Source organism: Thamnophis elegans, chromosome Z (genome assembly GCF_009769535.1).
Source record: "Thamnophis elegans isolate rThaEle1 chromosome Z, rThaEle1.pri, whole genome shotgun sequence".
Taxonomy (NCBI): domain Eukaryota; kingdom Metazoa; phylum Chordata; class Lepidosauria; order Squamata; family Colubridae; genus Thamnophis; species Thamnophis elegans.
The window spans coordinates 117,032,760-117,047,621 of NC_045558.1; the positions used below are offsets into that span (position 1 = coordinate 117,032,760).

At 37.4% G+C, this 14,862-nt stretch overlaps 2 protein-coding genes across 2 annotated transcripts in view; both read left to right on the top strand.

Moving 5' to 3' along the window:
- The first annotated feature begins 438 nt into the window (after positions 1–438).
- DKKL1 (dickkopf like acrosomal protein 1) lies at positions 439–7,218 on the top strand. The gene is made up of 5 exons (XM_032237920.1): positions 439–477; positions 3,182–3,359; positions 3,762–3,893; positions 5,006–5,092; positions 6,766–7,218. Exons 2-5 carry the CDS (start codon positions 3,222–3,224, stop codon positions 7,096–7,098), a joined length of 690 nt encoding a protein of 229 aa, XP_032093811.1. The 5' UTR covers positions 439–477; positions 3,182–3,221; the 3' UTR covers positions 7,099–7,218.
- Positions 7,219–10,869: 3,651 nt separating this feature from the next.
- The window catches only part of CCDC155 (coiled-coil domain containing 155), a 34,297-nt gene continuing 30,304 nt past the window's right edge, over positions 10,870–14,862 (top strand). The window contains exons 1-2 of the mRNA XM_032236256.1: positions 10,870–10,945; positions 13,666–13,782. Coding sequence (XP_032092147.1) covers positions 10,870–10,945; positions 13,666–13,782 — 193 coding nt within the window. The remainder of the gene's footprint in view (positions 10,946–13,665; positions 13,783–14,862) is intronic.

The following is a 14,862-nucleotide window of genomic DNA, read 5'->3' on the forward strand; positions in this document are numbered from 1 at the left end:
CGGACTTTGGACATGCCTGGACTAAGCCATAAACGTAGCTTGTTGATCACAATGGCTGGATTTACATTCTAAGCCAAAACCAAAGAAATCTCTTTATTATTGTAGCTTGGTGAGTGAACTCAGACTCTGACTGGCAACTGCTTTCCAAGAGTTTAAGATAAGGCTGGGAAAGACTTATCTAAAGTTTCAGATAAAAGTGATTTTGGATCTTTCCGTTCTAAAGTATGCCCCATAGCTATAGCATTTCTATTCCCCAGTCACAGACAAGATGATCTAATCAAACAAGACTTATGCTTTACTGTTCCCAGGACTTTTTAGGATGCGTGTAAAACAAGAAAAAGATAAGGGAGTGATGAAAGAAATGTCCTTCTGGGTTTGGCTCCAAGTGGGGAAAAAGACACTGGAGACATGGAAGCTGCCTGGAAAGATGGTTTATTGGTGGAGAGGACCACGTGGCTTGAGTCCTGAACAGAAAAGGTAATCACATGCTTCAATGTTGGTGGAGAAGAGAGAAGGAAAGACTGAGATGCTGAGTCCCTGGTTTTTTGCCCTCTCTGGCCTTTGATCTTGAGCATGTATTCTGATTGGTTGTCAAACTCCCATGGGGCCATGCAGGGACAACTCTCTCTAGGCTGCGTTTTGAATCCAGGTTTGGTTGAGTTCTCAGATGCCATATGGCGGGTAAAGTCCCAATATTATCATGCCTTAATCCCATCCCCTGGTGCTGAAGTGGAGAACTCTTTATTATGTAAAGGGACTAGCTTGGCCTTCTTATGTCACAGCACAGCCCCCTAATTGAAATTGAAAGACTTGAGGTTATTTCATAATATCTTCTCCATGGATAGCTGCTCAAGTTGCATTTAAAGGAAACGGTCTATAGAACTGTAGAAAAGGTTGATATTGTTCACAAAGACTATCTGTCTTGCAGATTGAATAAATAAAATATATATCGATGCATACAATGCATAAAAATTGTATGCCATTTTTAAAACAAACTGGTGCCCTAGTCTTTTGATGTCCATTTCAAAATGTGCTGCTTTAAATCTATTTTCTTTTAATTAAATAGATGAATTAAATTTCCATGATGCATAATATAAAAATCAAACTATGAAATGGGGAAATAGATTTAAACCTCCTACTTGCTAGTTGCACAGTCTGTGAGATTTGCTGCGATGAGAAAAAAAGGTGAAATCACAGGTGCTGTACAACCAAGACTGATTTCAGAATTTAATCCCACAGAACACAAGGATATAAAAGTGTATATCTCAAAGTTGTAGAAAGTTGGACACATATTAAATAACTGCCCCAATAAGGAGATTCAAATATTCTGTCTCAGATCAGCATAAGTATTTCCACTCTCAAGTTTGTAATTTACTGTATGAACTCAGGAAGGGAGTTCGGAATGAGGTAATCTCTTTTTCCCAGTTATGAATATACTCCCACTCACTCAGTTTTTCCCTGGGGGATGTGGGTAGAACACATTTCCTGACATTTTGAACATTCAGTAGTGAAAGATTCTAGGGCCAAGACCTACCAGCTTTGTCAAAACTCTAGGCTGCCATCTAATGTTAACACAAGAAAACTGGGATTTTATCGGAATTGAAGAAGCTTCTTGGATGAGAAGTGGAACATTTAAAAAAAAAAAAAAAACCCAAAGTCCAGTTTCCTTTTGGAGAAGCACAACCATGATCTGGATGATTGAGAATCTCCATAGCAATTTATCAAAATTCTTTGTATTGTAGAACTATCACAAACGAAAGTAAATATACATGCCCCAGGATAATGTTGCAGGATCCAATCCAAGTTGGTCACTAGGATTAGAGGTTTAATCTTCTGAATTTCTGAACTGGTGCTGGAGTCCATCCTCAGGGAATTCCTCTCTCCTCAGATGTAGATGTATCATCTTAGTTACGAGTTTTTTGTTATATGAAATGGCTGATTTAATTTTTGGATTTCAAAATTTCTGTCTACAAGGTACCTTTAAAAAAGAAATCCTGAAAATACAGTATCTGTTTCATTGATGGTCTTTGCACAACAGACCCAAGCACAAAGTAGCCAACTAACTTTGACATGCCACTTAAGGCAATGGTTGGTGTATGATGCAAAGTGCTATGTGATCAGAGAAAATTGGGTTAACCAAATAAACTATATTTCTCTTAAGCATGGTATTGTTTTTATATATAGTTAGTGTTGAATCATGGACTTAAAGGAGTCATCTGTTACTGTACCCTTCTAACTGGAAAAGTTTGAATATTTAAACTGAGAATTCTTTTATCCTGTATCTCATTTTCTTGTTTTATCTGTGCATACACTATAAATTGTAATTTGTTAGGGCAATAGGCCTTAAATACTTAGCCCTCTCTGACCAATGTTTCTCAACCTCAACAACTTTACAATGTGTGAACTTCAACTACCAGACTTCCCAGCCAGATGAGAGTTGAAATCTACAAATCTTTAAAGTGACTGAGGTTGAAAAACATAAACATCAGAGTATGGCTCCTTTTATCTCCAACTATACAAGCTGCTTGGTAATTATGGGAATTATATCAAATACCTCTGGAATGGACCCAGAATAGAGAAGGGTGAATTTAAAAATAACAGTCTCCTTCTAATCCAGACCAACAATACAGCGTGTGGGCAACTAAAGTTCCTTTATGACCTGTGCCCTTCAACTCCCAGAATTCTTAAGCCAGCCATGCTGGTTAAGGAATTCTGGATCTTGAAGTTCTCAGGTCATAAAGGTGTCATAGTTGCCCTCTCCTGATCTATAGAGAAACAATAACCTGTCACATGTTCAGTGATGTCGGCAAGTTCCGGAATTTGTTTTTTTTTTTTAATCAACTGTTGGCTGAAAGGAACGGATTAGAATTTGGTAGAGACGGTGGAGAGCTAGCAGGCTGATCACTAAATCCAGACACAAGGAGAATAGCTCGCGCTATTGAGAAGCGAATGTGGATGGCAGAACTCTTTGTGAGTTGGATTTGGGGAGGAGACAGAGGGCTCTATTTAGGCTCGGTTTCACCAGTCGGATACATGAGTTATTGTGGGAAAAGAGAAGATGATGGAGGAATATTTGGAGGGGATATATAAACAAGCAGGGAGCTAGGGAATAGTTAGAAGGAGCAGTGTTTGTAAGGCATTTCTTCTCTGATCTTTCCTCCTGTTTCTGCCTTTTATGCAGGTCTAGTTCAGGTAGTTGCGGTACAGCGGACTAGGCAAAGATGCTGCTACTGGTAGTTTTGTGCTGGCTGTGGGGACTGACATCTCTGAAGCAGGGGGGTACAGCTTCTGCTACCTTCCTGCCCTCCAGCATGGACACACTGTTCCAGAAGATTAGCCACCTCTTCGAGCGAAGTCGGGTAAGGAAGGGGGGAAAAGGGTCCAATTCCTTCTCTGGACAAATGGAAGGGAAGTTCTAGCACTATGCAATTATCAGATACTTTCTAAGAAGATTTGATGTTTTAAATTAAAGTACTACTCTATAGTATCCTTTTAGAAAAAGGAGACTCCTCACAATAAATGGACAACATACTTAGCCACTATGTAGAGAATCTAATTTACATTCAAGCTGATGTAATAATTGCATGCAACTTTTTGTGTAATTTGTGTTCTGAAGGTTACACATTTTAGCAAACTTTTGACAAGTCCATTCTTGGAAAAAATTTTTTTGAGGCATAGGATTGTCTGTGCACTTTTTAATTTTCATTGACTTCCTTACTTTCTCTACACTGTACATAAGGACTATTCTTTGCCTTTTGTAGGAAGTGCTGGGGAAAGATCAATTTGATACTCCAGTTGACATTGATAAGCTGCCCCCTAACTACCATCATGAGGAGAATAAGCAGCGGAGAGTGGGAAATTCCACTTTTTCCAGACACTATGAAATCAATAAAGTGAGTAAACTATAGAAAATAGGAAAGAAACGTTATTTAAACATTAAGAATCTTGGATAGCTATATTCACTTTGAGACAATGATAGATGTATGCTATATAGAGCTCTAACCTACGTTCTGAGGTTTGTTTTTCAATGTCTTAACGTTAATTCTGCTGCATTTTGATGAAGAGTCAGCTATTAAAAGTTTTTATGCATTTAAAGTATTAATAACTTGCTGACTTACTTAAAATAGGAAGCAGATTAAGTGCTTAGTGGTGGGGCAAACTGCACCAGAATGATAGAAGTGGGATAAACCTTTGCTCTCAATTTTAAAGAAAATTGTCTGTGGATATGAAAAAAGCACATTAAAAAGGATCATTCTAATTTGGCTCTCTGCCTGGTAGAAATATTCAGCAAAGTTCAGTGAAGCAAACTTTACTGACTGAAAGTAAAGTACTTTCTACTGTGCTGACTGAAGTGACACAATTGAGTCTATCACTTTGGCATTTTTTAATCTTATCCTGTTACAGGTATAAAGAAAGTCCAATATCAGTCAGCATTCTTTGGTAGTAGGTATAGTTTCAGAGGTTTGCCAGCGGCCTACACTCCCCTTACAGATTTGAAATTGCCCTCATTCTTTGACAATTAGTGCTGCAATTCACCATTTTCATTTCAGCAATGTCCCAGGGAAAATTGGTATGAAGAGCCTTATGGGAAATCATACACATGGCTTTGAGACATCTATACTGTCCGGTGTGATTGCCAAGTAGTTCCCTATCCAACAGTGTTCTAACATAGAGTTCCAGGATGACAAATTGCCACAGATCTTGGCTAAGCTTGAGGCTAGCCATAGCGGGGACCTGATTTAAATGCTCCCAAAACTTGTACTGCTTCTTGGCTATGGCTTGCCCTCTGACACCACTGGATAACATTGCCATATCTCGCTGCTTTAGCAGAGTAAGGAAGATACTCAGAGATGATTCACACCCTGGTCAGTGCATCGGAGGGGACTACGTGGAAATTCTGATCAAAGGATCCCACAGCCATGCAGTGCCTCAGCCTAATTAGGGAATTTGAAAACATATCCTTTCTCTTTGTGAATCCTATTTAACCCTATATTGTTCTTTGTAGATGACTGATAATCATACAGGAGATATGATGTTTTCGGAGAAATCTGTGACCTCTATTGAGCAAAAAGAGATTGATCCAAAGGAGGAGGTCAGTATGCAAAATATGAGCATATTTCATTACCTTTTCCTGCCAGATTTAGCCTATGTACTGAACATGTTTGTGTGTGAGAGAGTGGAAAAGAATGTGTTGGACAGGTGGTATTATATTAGAGGTAAGTAACATGTGGCCCTTGAGTACTCTCTCTGTCATCTTTGGATTTTTCTGTCTATAACAGATGAAAACAGACACCTTTCTTGTTATTCTAAGGTTAAAACGCATAAAAACTATGGTGCAAATCTTGAAATTGGCATATTTCATTAAAAAAAACCTCAAACATCCAACCCCTTCCCCTGCCATTGAGTTATGTAATTTGGCTTACTTTTTCATATAATTTTTGATCTGCCTTCTTGCCTCAAAAGTATAGATATGACCACCTAAAGATCGGATACTTTACTGCAGGATTCTAAAATGGGTGGTGCAGGTGTGACAGTCATAGGAGTAGACTTGTTATTTTTTCTAAATGACCATATTGAATTTGTTACAATGCCTGCCTGCATGCTTTAACAAATGTACTTGGGAAGTTAATGTTATATTACATGTGAGCTATATCTACTTTTGAATATTAAGTTTCATGGTATTTTGGGGGGAGGGGTGTATTTTTATGTAACAATAGCAGTCAGGAGCATTCTTTCTCTTCTATAATTTGTCAACTGATTATTACGTTCTAATGGACTCTGCTCTAAAGGACTGAAGGCAAGGCAGTGAAAAAAACCCTGCCAGATCAATGAAGTGAGCATTATGATGTCATAATCAAGTTTTACCATTTAATACTTGTGCTTTGTTGCATGCAAGGATGTCAGGGCCATAACTTACATGTTTGTTTTATCACTTGTCCACCTTATCTATTATGGGAATCAAAGAAATTAGTACAGTGCTGTCATTTTTAATATCTCAACTACCACTTTTAATGAAATGCAAAAAAGTTATTAAAATTGAAGCAGACTCCAAACTGGTTAGATAAAAAAGGTATAGAAAACCTGACTGATTATTCCTGACTTGTTCTAGAATTTCGTTAGTCTTCCCTTATTAGGAACCTGACAGCAAGCTACTATATCATTTCCCAAAGTGAGAAAATCCACAAGTTAACATACATGGTATATTTTGGATTTTTATTCACATGTCTGACTTCAGGCAATTCAATACCGCTTAAAAACTTTTAAGCAAGGACCAAAGGCAATAATTTCTTTGTTTTCTGATACTTTCCCAGAATTTGATACTAAAGCACAGTATTACTGAAGATGATTTATTCAATTATTAAAGGTAACAGCATTTGTTAAACTTATAACCATCTGTCCAACCCATTTTCATAATCAGAATTCATGAGTCCCTTCCTTTTACTAATCTTTGATTAGATTTATATTTCCCTAACCTAGAGTTAAAGGAAGAATTTGGATTCCAAAATCACTCCCACTCTTAACATACATTCTCTGATCATATAGGTTTAACAAATTCACACAAATCTTCCGGGCTACCCTTCTCTAGGATCTTCTAGAGGAGTTGGACTATACGTTCTGGTACTTGGGCAACATGACTATTTTGTATTCTTATAGAGAAACATTTAAAAAAAAATAGAATGTAGGGTGAGGAGGATTAGAAATGTAGAGAGCTCAGAAGACAACAATAATACCCATTTTCATTGCTTTTTATCTCCATCTTTCTAGGACAATAAATCAATGTCTAATGAAGAAGAAAACAGTGCTGAGCCAGAGAGAACAACTGCTGGGCTTAAGATTTTCAAGCTAGGTTTCCCTCAGCTTCGGCCAAAGCTAACTTTTCTTATTTTTCGCTTGCCCCAGCATCTTAAGAATCAGCAGATGCCTGAAGCCAAATTGGTAAAAGAAGAGCCAATCAGTGATAAGAGGCACAGATTGCTGGCCATTCGGAATGGGCTTTTAGCAGCCCCCCATCCAATTAAGAAGATTCTTCCTGTGACCCCAAATCACAAGGTCACTCCACGAAAGCGTCATTTCTTTTTCTTCTGGAAGAAGATATAAGGCATTAGAAACATATGAGGCATTGGGAAAACATAACACCTGGGCTAGTGGAAAATGTTCTAGCTTCCCAAATATTTTATTGTCACATCAAAAGTTTAAAGTGAGGTTGGCCCTACAAAAGGGGGAAAATGTTTCCTTCAAGAATTCAAAATAAAAGTTTCTTTTGAAAAAGCTCTTGAAGATGAAATAATGTATTGTTTTTTTCTGGAATACTATGATTGTGATGTTATCCATTCAGTCGGGTCCAGGTCTTGGGCAATTCTATTGGCTAGATCTCTCCAATCTTCCAATTTTGCACTACTTGAATTCTTCCATGCTCTGGCAGGCATCAACTTTGATGACGTCCAGCCACTATATTCTTTGACGGTCTGGTTTCCTTTTATCACTAACTCTTCCAAACATCATGATGGTAGCTGCATGAATCTCTGGGGGTACATTGTATTTCAAATGGTGCAAACAAGTAGACACACTACTTAGGTTCCATAAGATGACACTGTTGGATGGATAAAATCTAAAGCACACCTACAGTATCCTCCTCGATCACATCAAACAGATGATAGAAATATACAATCCCTTAGATAGCCAAGCCCTGTGCCATACAGTTCTTTGAAATTGATAATCAGCAACTTTATCTGCACCTAGAAACCAACTGGTAATATTGTGAAGCTGTACAGGTTCATGTGCTCCTATCATTATTTTTGCTGTTGTATTCTAGACCAGTTGTAGCTTCTGGATGATCTTCAAGGGCAGCTCCATTGCTGTAATACAATTGTGAAGTGGCCAGGGCATAACTGACTGAAGAGCAGAAAAAGGTGCAAGCGTGTCTGTGCAAACCATCTTGGTTACAACTGCCATCTGCTCTTTGAATAGGAATTACCAATTACCTCCACTAGACCAATTAGATCCCACAGACTAGGCCTCCTCCGAATTCCATCCGCCGGCCAGTGTCGACTGGCGACTACCCGGAGGAGAGCCTTCTCTGTGGCTGCTCCGACCCTCTGGAACGAACTCCCCGTGGAGATTCGTACCCTCACCACCCTCCAGGCCTTCCGCATAGCCCTTAAAACCTGGCTGTTCCGACAGGCCTGGGGCTAAAGATTCGCTGCCCCTATCTCGAATGGTATGATTGTTGTGCTTTTTAACTATGTATAGTTTTGTGTTCTTGTTAAACTGTTTGTATCCCCCCTTCCCTTTTTGAGTTGTGAGCTGCCCTGAGTCCCCTTAGGGAAAAGGGCGGCATACAAATGAAATAAAACTCTAAACTCTAATTGAGAGTCCAAAAGATTCAAGACTGACTCCTATGGGACACAATCGTATGGAAAAGTACCATCCTATTGAGAGTTAAAAATGGAATTGTATTCCTAGGAGTGGTGTGGGTGGGAGGACATATTCTTTTCAATATTGAGCTTGAGTCTGTTCCTTCCATCCAGACCCATCCAGATCCACATAACTGGGCTAGGAATTCAACAACATTGCTTACATGGCATAGGATTAAGACTTAGAACTGGATATAATTAACTTATTGATGATACTGGATCTCAAAACAATGGATGACCTCACCTGGAAATTTCTTGTAGATGTTAAACGAAATGGGGAAAAAGCATTGTATCCTGCAGTACTGCCAAAGTGGTGGGCTCTGTCTCTCTGCCCACCAATGCTGATTAGCATTTGCTGATTGGCAACAGGGAAAGGAAGGGCACTACAAAACTGTTTCCATACCTCAAAGCCAATCCAATAGGATACCAGGATCAATGATACTGAAAGTCACAAAGAGCAAAAGGAGCACAAGTTGAAATGCAGTGTGTGTGTGTGTGTGTGTGTGTGTTCTGAAGAAATCTTGATTGATGAATCCCTCCCCCCTTCTGTTCATCACTTTTTAAAAGTAGATTAGTAGGACATTGAAAGACCAGGCTCATCTCTACTCTTCTTTAGTGAGAGAATAGTGAGAGAATCCACAGAAGAGAATATTTGTAGCTCAGGATTGAACAGCGGAGTCATTGATGCTCTCGGAGCTTGGTGATTTTCCGGCACGTTTCATTATCAAACTAGGTAATTAACTAGGTAACATCAGTGCTATATAAGTCTAATCGTCTAGCACTGATGATGGTTTTAAAACATCAGCAAGAGAACCACCAGATTCATAGAACACCAAGGACCCCACAACAGTAAAAAATGAAAAGCTAGACCTTATTTCCTTCCCCAGTAAATATGGCAAGAATTTTGTCATTTTTGCCTTAGAACCTTCCTGTCCTGGGATCTTCCTTGGGCTCCATCCCAAATAACCATAGCTGGCTGGAGAATTCTGGGAGTTGAAGTCCACAAGTCTTAAAGTCGCCAAATTTGAAAACACCGTGAGGTTTTCCCGCCTCCCCACCCCCACCCCAAAGCACCCGGAATTAGGCGCGCGCGCCAAACTGCCAAACCCCTCATCCATTTTGGCTGGCGCTTTGGAAGAGGAATCGTTCTCCCCTTCTCTGTTCCTCTCTCTCCCCCCCCAATTTCCTTTGATGTCTGAGGGAAGAAACTCCTTTCCTTCGCCATCGCTCTTTCTTTTCGCCAAGCGGAGGAGTGGCCTTTCTCAGATACGAATCCCAGGCTGAGGTGGTCGCCGTGAACTCCTCCCTCTTGCTGTAGTAATCTTTCCACGCGATTAGCGAAGATGAGGTTTCCCTCTTAGGTCGATTTAATGTGTGCAGATTTGTAATAACGCTGCAAATTGATTGACAAAGCGATCCGCTTTCTTAACTGTTCCGAACCGAATCTTAATAGCATTGGCTAATCTACTATTACAACATGGGGTTCATAGCTATTAGCCCTTACAGTGCCTCGTGAGCTATAATCTCTATTATAATACAATCCTCAGATTTGAGGACTGCTTTAAAATTCCTCCTGTCTTCCTTAATGAACATTATTCCACAAGAATGATTGTACAGTTGCTAATATACTACCATTTCCTTTAAAAAAAGGTGTCTCAAATGTTCTAGAATCTGCCATTTATAGAGGATTAATTGATTGATTATATGCCACCTATATCATCAAATTTTACCAATCACACATGGGTTGGAAATTCTAAATCATTTGGCCAAATGAAATAATCTAGTCAGATGTCTTCATGGAGAGATTTAATTCTAATTTCATAATATTTATTTAAATAAACCTGAAGTTGTGCCTAGTTTATCCTAGGAACAATTTATTTCTTTCCTAATCTCTGTGTGTGATGAGAAATAAATAAAGTAATATTTTTTGTTTCTTGACTGTCATACTGGAAAATCTGTTCCAATAACATAAAAATATCACAGTATGCTTTAAAAAGGAGGAAAATATTGTTCCTGATTAGGGGGATTTATTACTACATAGTCTAAATACTTCTCCAGTTCTAACAGTATAAGGCCTAAAACAAAGGCTTTTGTTGCACAAATGTAATATATATACCAACCAAATCATGAATGTTGCAACCACTAACAAAAGCATAAAAGTAAATTTAAAAATATTAACTGATTTTTGTAACATTCACATTTTAAATGTTTATCAAGTTTTTGCACAATGAGTACATGGAAAGCTTTGATGCCCAATTTATAAATGACTTATTTGTGGACATTCCATTGGATATTTTATTAAAACCATAAAGCCTGCTATGTACTTAATTAGATTTCTTTTTTAATAGATTGTAGAACTGTTATGGTTTGTTGCAATATGATAAAAATGTCATTTTTTCCTATGAAAGAATTCTACTGTAGATCAAAGCCTTCAGTGAGGAAGTACTCATTAGTGATGATGGATCATGCTTATCACAACACTCTTGAGAATGCAACAGTTGTGCAATTAACTGCAGTTCTGTCAGCAGATAGTAAGTATTAGCTATTCCTGAAATTATTAATATTATAGCAGTTTAGATTTAGTGTAGTATTGGCTTTATGAATCATCCCTTCCTATTTAACTGTATTAAAATTAATGTATACTTTAGTTTTTATTGCCATCTTATTTATGACAAAGTTCCAGATACAACTGGCTGCCAGTTTTATTTAAATAAGAAAGATTCAGTAAGATATCATTATGACAATTGGATGAGATATGCATAGGCTGTATTTGGGTTATGGATATGCAATTTTTTGGAGGTCAGTGGCATTGGGGTGTGTGTGTTGGACTTTGTCCTCGTGATCACACAGAGACTCTAAGCTGATGCCCTGCTGTATGTTCCCCCATGGCTCTGCCAGACTCTGTCCAACAGCACCTAGATAATTAAAGATTTGCATATTTTGAATCAAAATAATGTTTATTCTTAAAGCTTTTGATTCTTTAAATATAGGGGTAAAACTATTTTATGTGCTACGAAAATTGTACAATTCCTGACAATTTGTAATTATAAAAATATAATGCACAAAATGTAAAAAGTGATAATCAGATTAAACTTGAACATTAAAATAAACCTTAACAAATTTTAAAATGTAATAGCACCAATCCATATTAGGGCATATCAATTTTTCAAAACTCTCTAGAACAACTCCATTTGACAGGTTTTAAAAAAAGATAATGTGACCTCTAGAAGAAGAATATTCTTCTGCTTCAGGTCTCTCCTAGATTTCAGCTCTTTTAGCCTGGGAACCCACCCTCAACTAGCAGAAACAAATTGGATAAGAAGAGATGGTTTTGCAATACTAGGAACCAACCATTTAGGGTTTTAAAGGGTAACCCTTTCAGTCTGGAAACCTATTAGAAGCCAGTACATCACCCACAATATAGAGGGTATGTTTATATGGTTACATTCTGCACCAATTCCAATTTTCAGGTTATTCTCAAAGCACATTGTAGTAGTCTATCCTAATGGTGTTGAGGGCATGAATGGAAATATAATTTGCCAGGTATTTTCACTCAGGGGCTCTGTGTATACTAGATGAAGCTAAATTAAGGTCTTCTTGATATCCTAATAATGACTTGGAGTCCTGAAATGTCACAGACCTGCTCTTTCAGGATGAGTGCTACCCCATGCAGGGTAACTGCTAGAACAGACAGCAACTGCCTTATTAGAGTTCAGTCTCACTCGTTTTGTCCTGTCTAGATCCTCACAACTTCTATGTACTGAATCAAGATAGCCATGATATCTGTATTCTTGGAATCTGGAAACCAAAAATGAAGCATGGAAAATGAGGGATATTTCAGCCTAAGAAATCAGCAATGCCTCAATCTAGGAATTTATGGAGGTGGGATGAGGGACAAAGAACACGCCTTAATGTACTTATTAACAAGTGACAACTATGGGTTTTTCTTAATTTAATTTTCAAAATAAGTAAGTTATTCATTTCTTCCTAAAATTAAACTCATTATGTGTCAATCTTGCTTCTTTGGATATACTACTGTTGGGAGTTGACAACATTTGGCTCAGTCCAGCAGTACAATATACTGCTGAGTCTAATAAGCATTCTGATGATATCAATCTTTGAACTAATGGGTGATTAAACAGAAGAGGTAAAAGGAAATTCTCTGTGGGACTATCAAGTGAGTGCCCAAGGGAATCACCCATTTAGGTAGGAGTGGAACCACAATAAAAAGTTCCTCCAGTTTATCATCATGATACATATCATAATATGGTCAGTGGTATTAAATGAGCCTGGAGATAACCAAGGATCAGAAGCCATGCACTCCCTCTAAGTGTTGACACAGATAATCAATTCAAACAGTTCAAGCCATTCCTGCCCCATGTCCATGTTTGAATTCTAAACTGAAAACAGTTCAGATATTTCATTACCCCGAAAAGACTTTACAGCTGGAGTCAAAGCATGTTTTTAACACTCCCTAAAAAGGAGATGTTGGAAACAGTAGTGATATAGTAATTAGCAATGGTTCAGATACTTTTTTTTCTTCCTTTAGAGTAGATACATGGATTTGACAAATAGAGGCTGTAGATATGTAACCATATATATATATATATATATATATATATATATATATATATATATATATATATATATATATATATATATATATATATATGTTGTATTTGTGCTGATAAATAAATAAAGGGAGACTAGTATAGATCTATTTCAAGCTATTTAGCTCTCATCAGCTAGCCATACCCTTACTGGGAATTGAACCTGTGCTGTATTGCATCTTAGGCAGATGTGTTAACCACTAAGCCACAGAGCTCAACTCCTTATCAGCCAAATCAGGGTGAAGGTATCTATTTAGATTTACAACCCCCGGTATGCCCAAATATGGGAGGAAGATCACTACTTCCATTCTCTGTCCTTCGGCTCGTCACAAGAGACCATCCAGACAGAAACCCAATATTTTTACTGTTGTCTTTTTGTTACATTTGTTGTAATGTAACATCCTAAGATTTTTTAGGTATGTTCCAAAAGAAAAAGCTAGCAGTTGTTTTATACAACTAAAAAATATAGATTTCAGAATCAGTTATACCTATGAAAAAGTTCAGAATCATTTACCATAGAGAACCAGTTAAGATTTTTCTTCTTTGATTTTAAAAAAAAAGAATAAAGGTCAAGAATAGGCTGAGTAAATCTTAAGAAAAATATCCACATTTTTATTAAATGTAACTTCCTAATTCCTTAGCAATGCCATGGGACAGCATTGGTATTAGCAATAAGAATATCATTTTGAATGCAGGCCAGTACTCCGAAGAACATGTTCTAAAATGCACATTCAAAGCATGTGATCCAGAAGAAACAGGTAAAAAAAACATTTTAATATCATTTGGAAGCACTTAGCATTTAATCAAAGAACTGCTCTTTATTTTGCTAAGAGATTTTGAGAATATAACATTATTTTACCAATGTACTCTAACAGAAAATCTCAGTTAATGGAGTTTGATTTAATGGTAGTCCTTGATTTACAAGTAGCCTGTTTAGCAACTGTGTGAAGTTACGATGACTCTGAAAAAGTAACTTTACAAATGGTCCTCACAGTTAGCATCCCCATGGATATATGATTGCCATTTATGTGCTTCACAGCCAGCTTCTGACAAGCAGAGTCAATGGAGAAGCTAGCAGTGAAATCTGAAGTCATGGTCATGTGACATCTCACTTAATGATCATGTTGCTTAGTGACAGATTTACCAGTCTCAATTGTTAAGGGACGGAAAGTCCCAGTTCTTAAGTAAAGACTACTTGTATTTTTTTAGTCTTAGATCTTGCTAGCCATTATCCAAGTATATCTTCATTTTATGAGGGATATAAGTTTGAAAAACAAATGAAACCTAAAATGATGATGAGAAACTAACTGATGAGAATGAGAAACTAACATAATTTTTCATACTTGTGTACTATAGAAGCATATACAACAGAGTCCAGGCTGGCAATGATGTTTCGTTATATGCAGGTTCTCCTCATTTCAACTAGTGAATTCTGTAGTAAAATATTTTTGTAAGAGAGTAGGTAAAGAGCATTCAAGGTCTTAAATCATTATGTCACTAGACTTAAAGCATTTTTATATCACCACTCAGCAGCTGAAGTGATGTAGGGTCTTTCTGATAGCTCAGTAAAAATGCTATCTACCAGGCCTTGACCTGACAGAAAAGTATGCTAAGATAATACCCTATTGCAATCCTTATTCTGCCACAGTAAGAATTTTTGTGAATGCCTCATCTTTATTTATTGTGGGTCAAGTTTAAAAAAACATTGCATTCTCTGGTTTCATTTTTCTTCCCATCAAATTTTTACCTGCTAGCAGAAGAAATATTTACCAGTCACTTTTCTTATATCTGATGAGAAGAGTTTAAATGGATATTTAGAATCCTCTCACGAGTCCTTT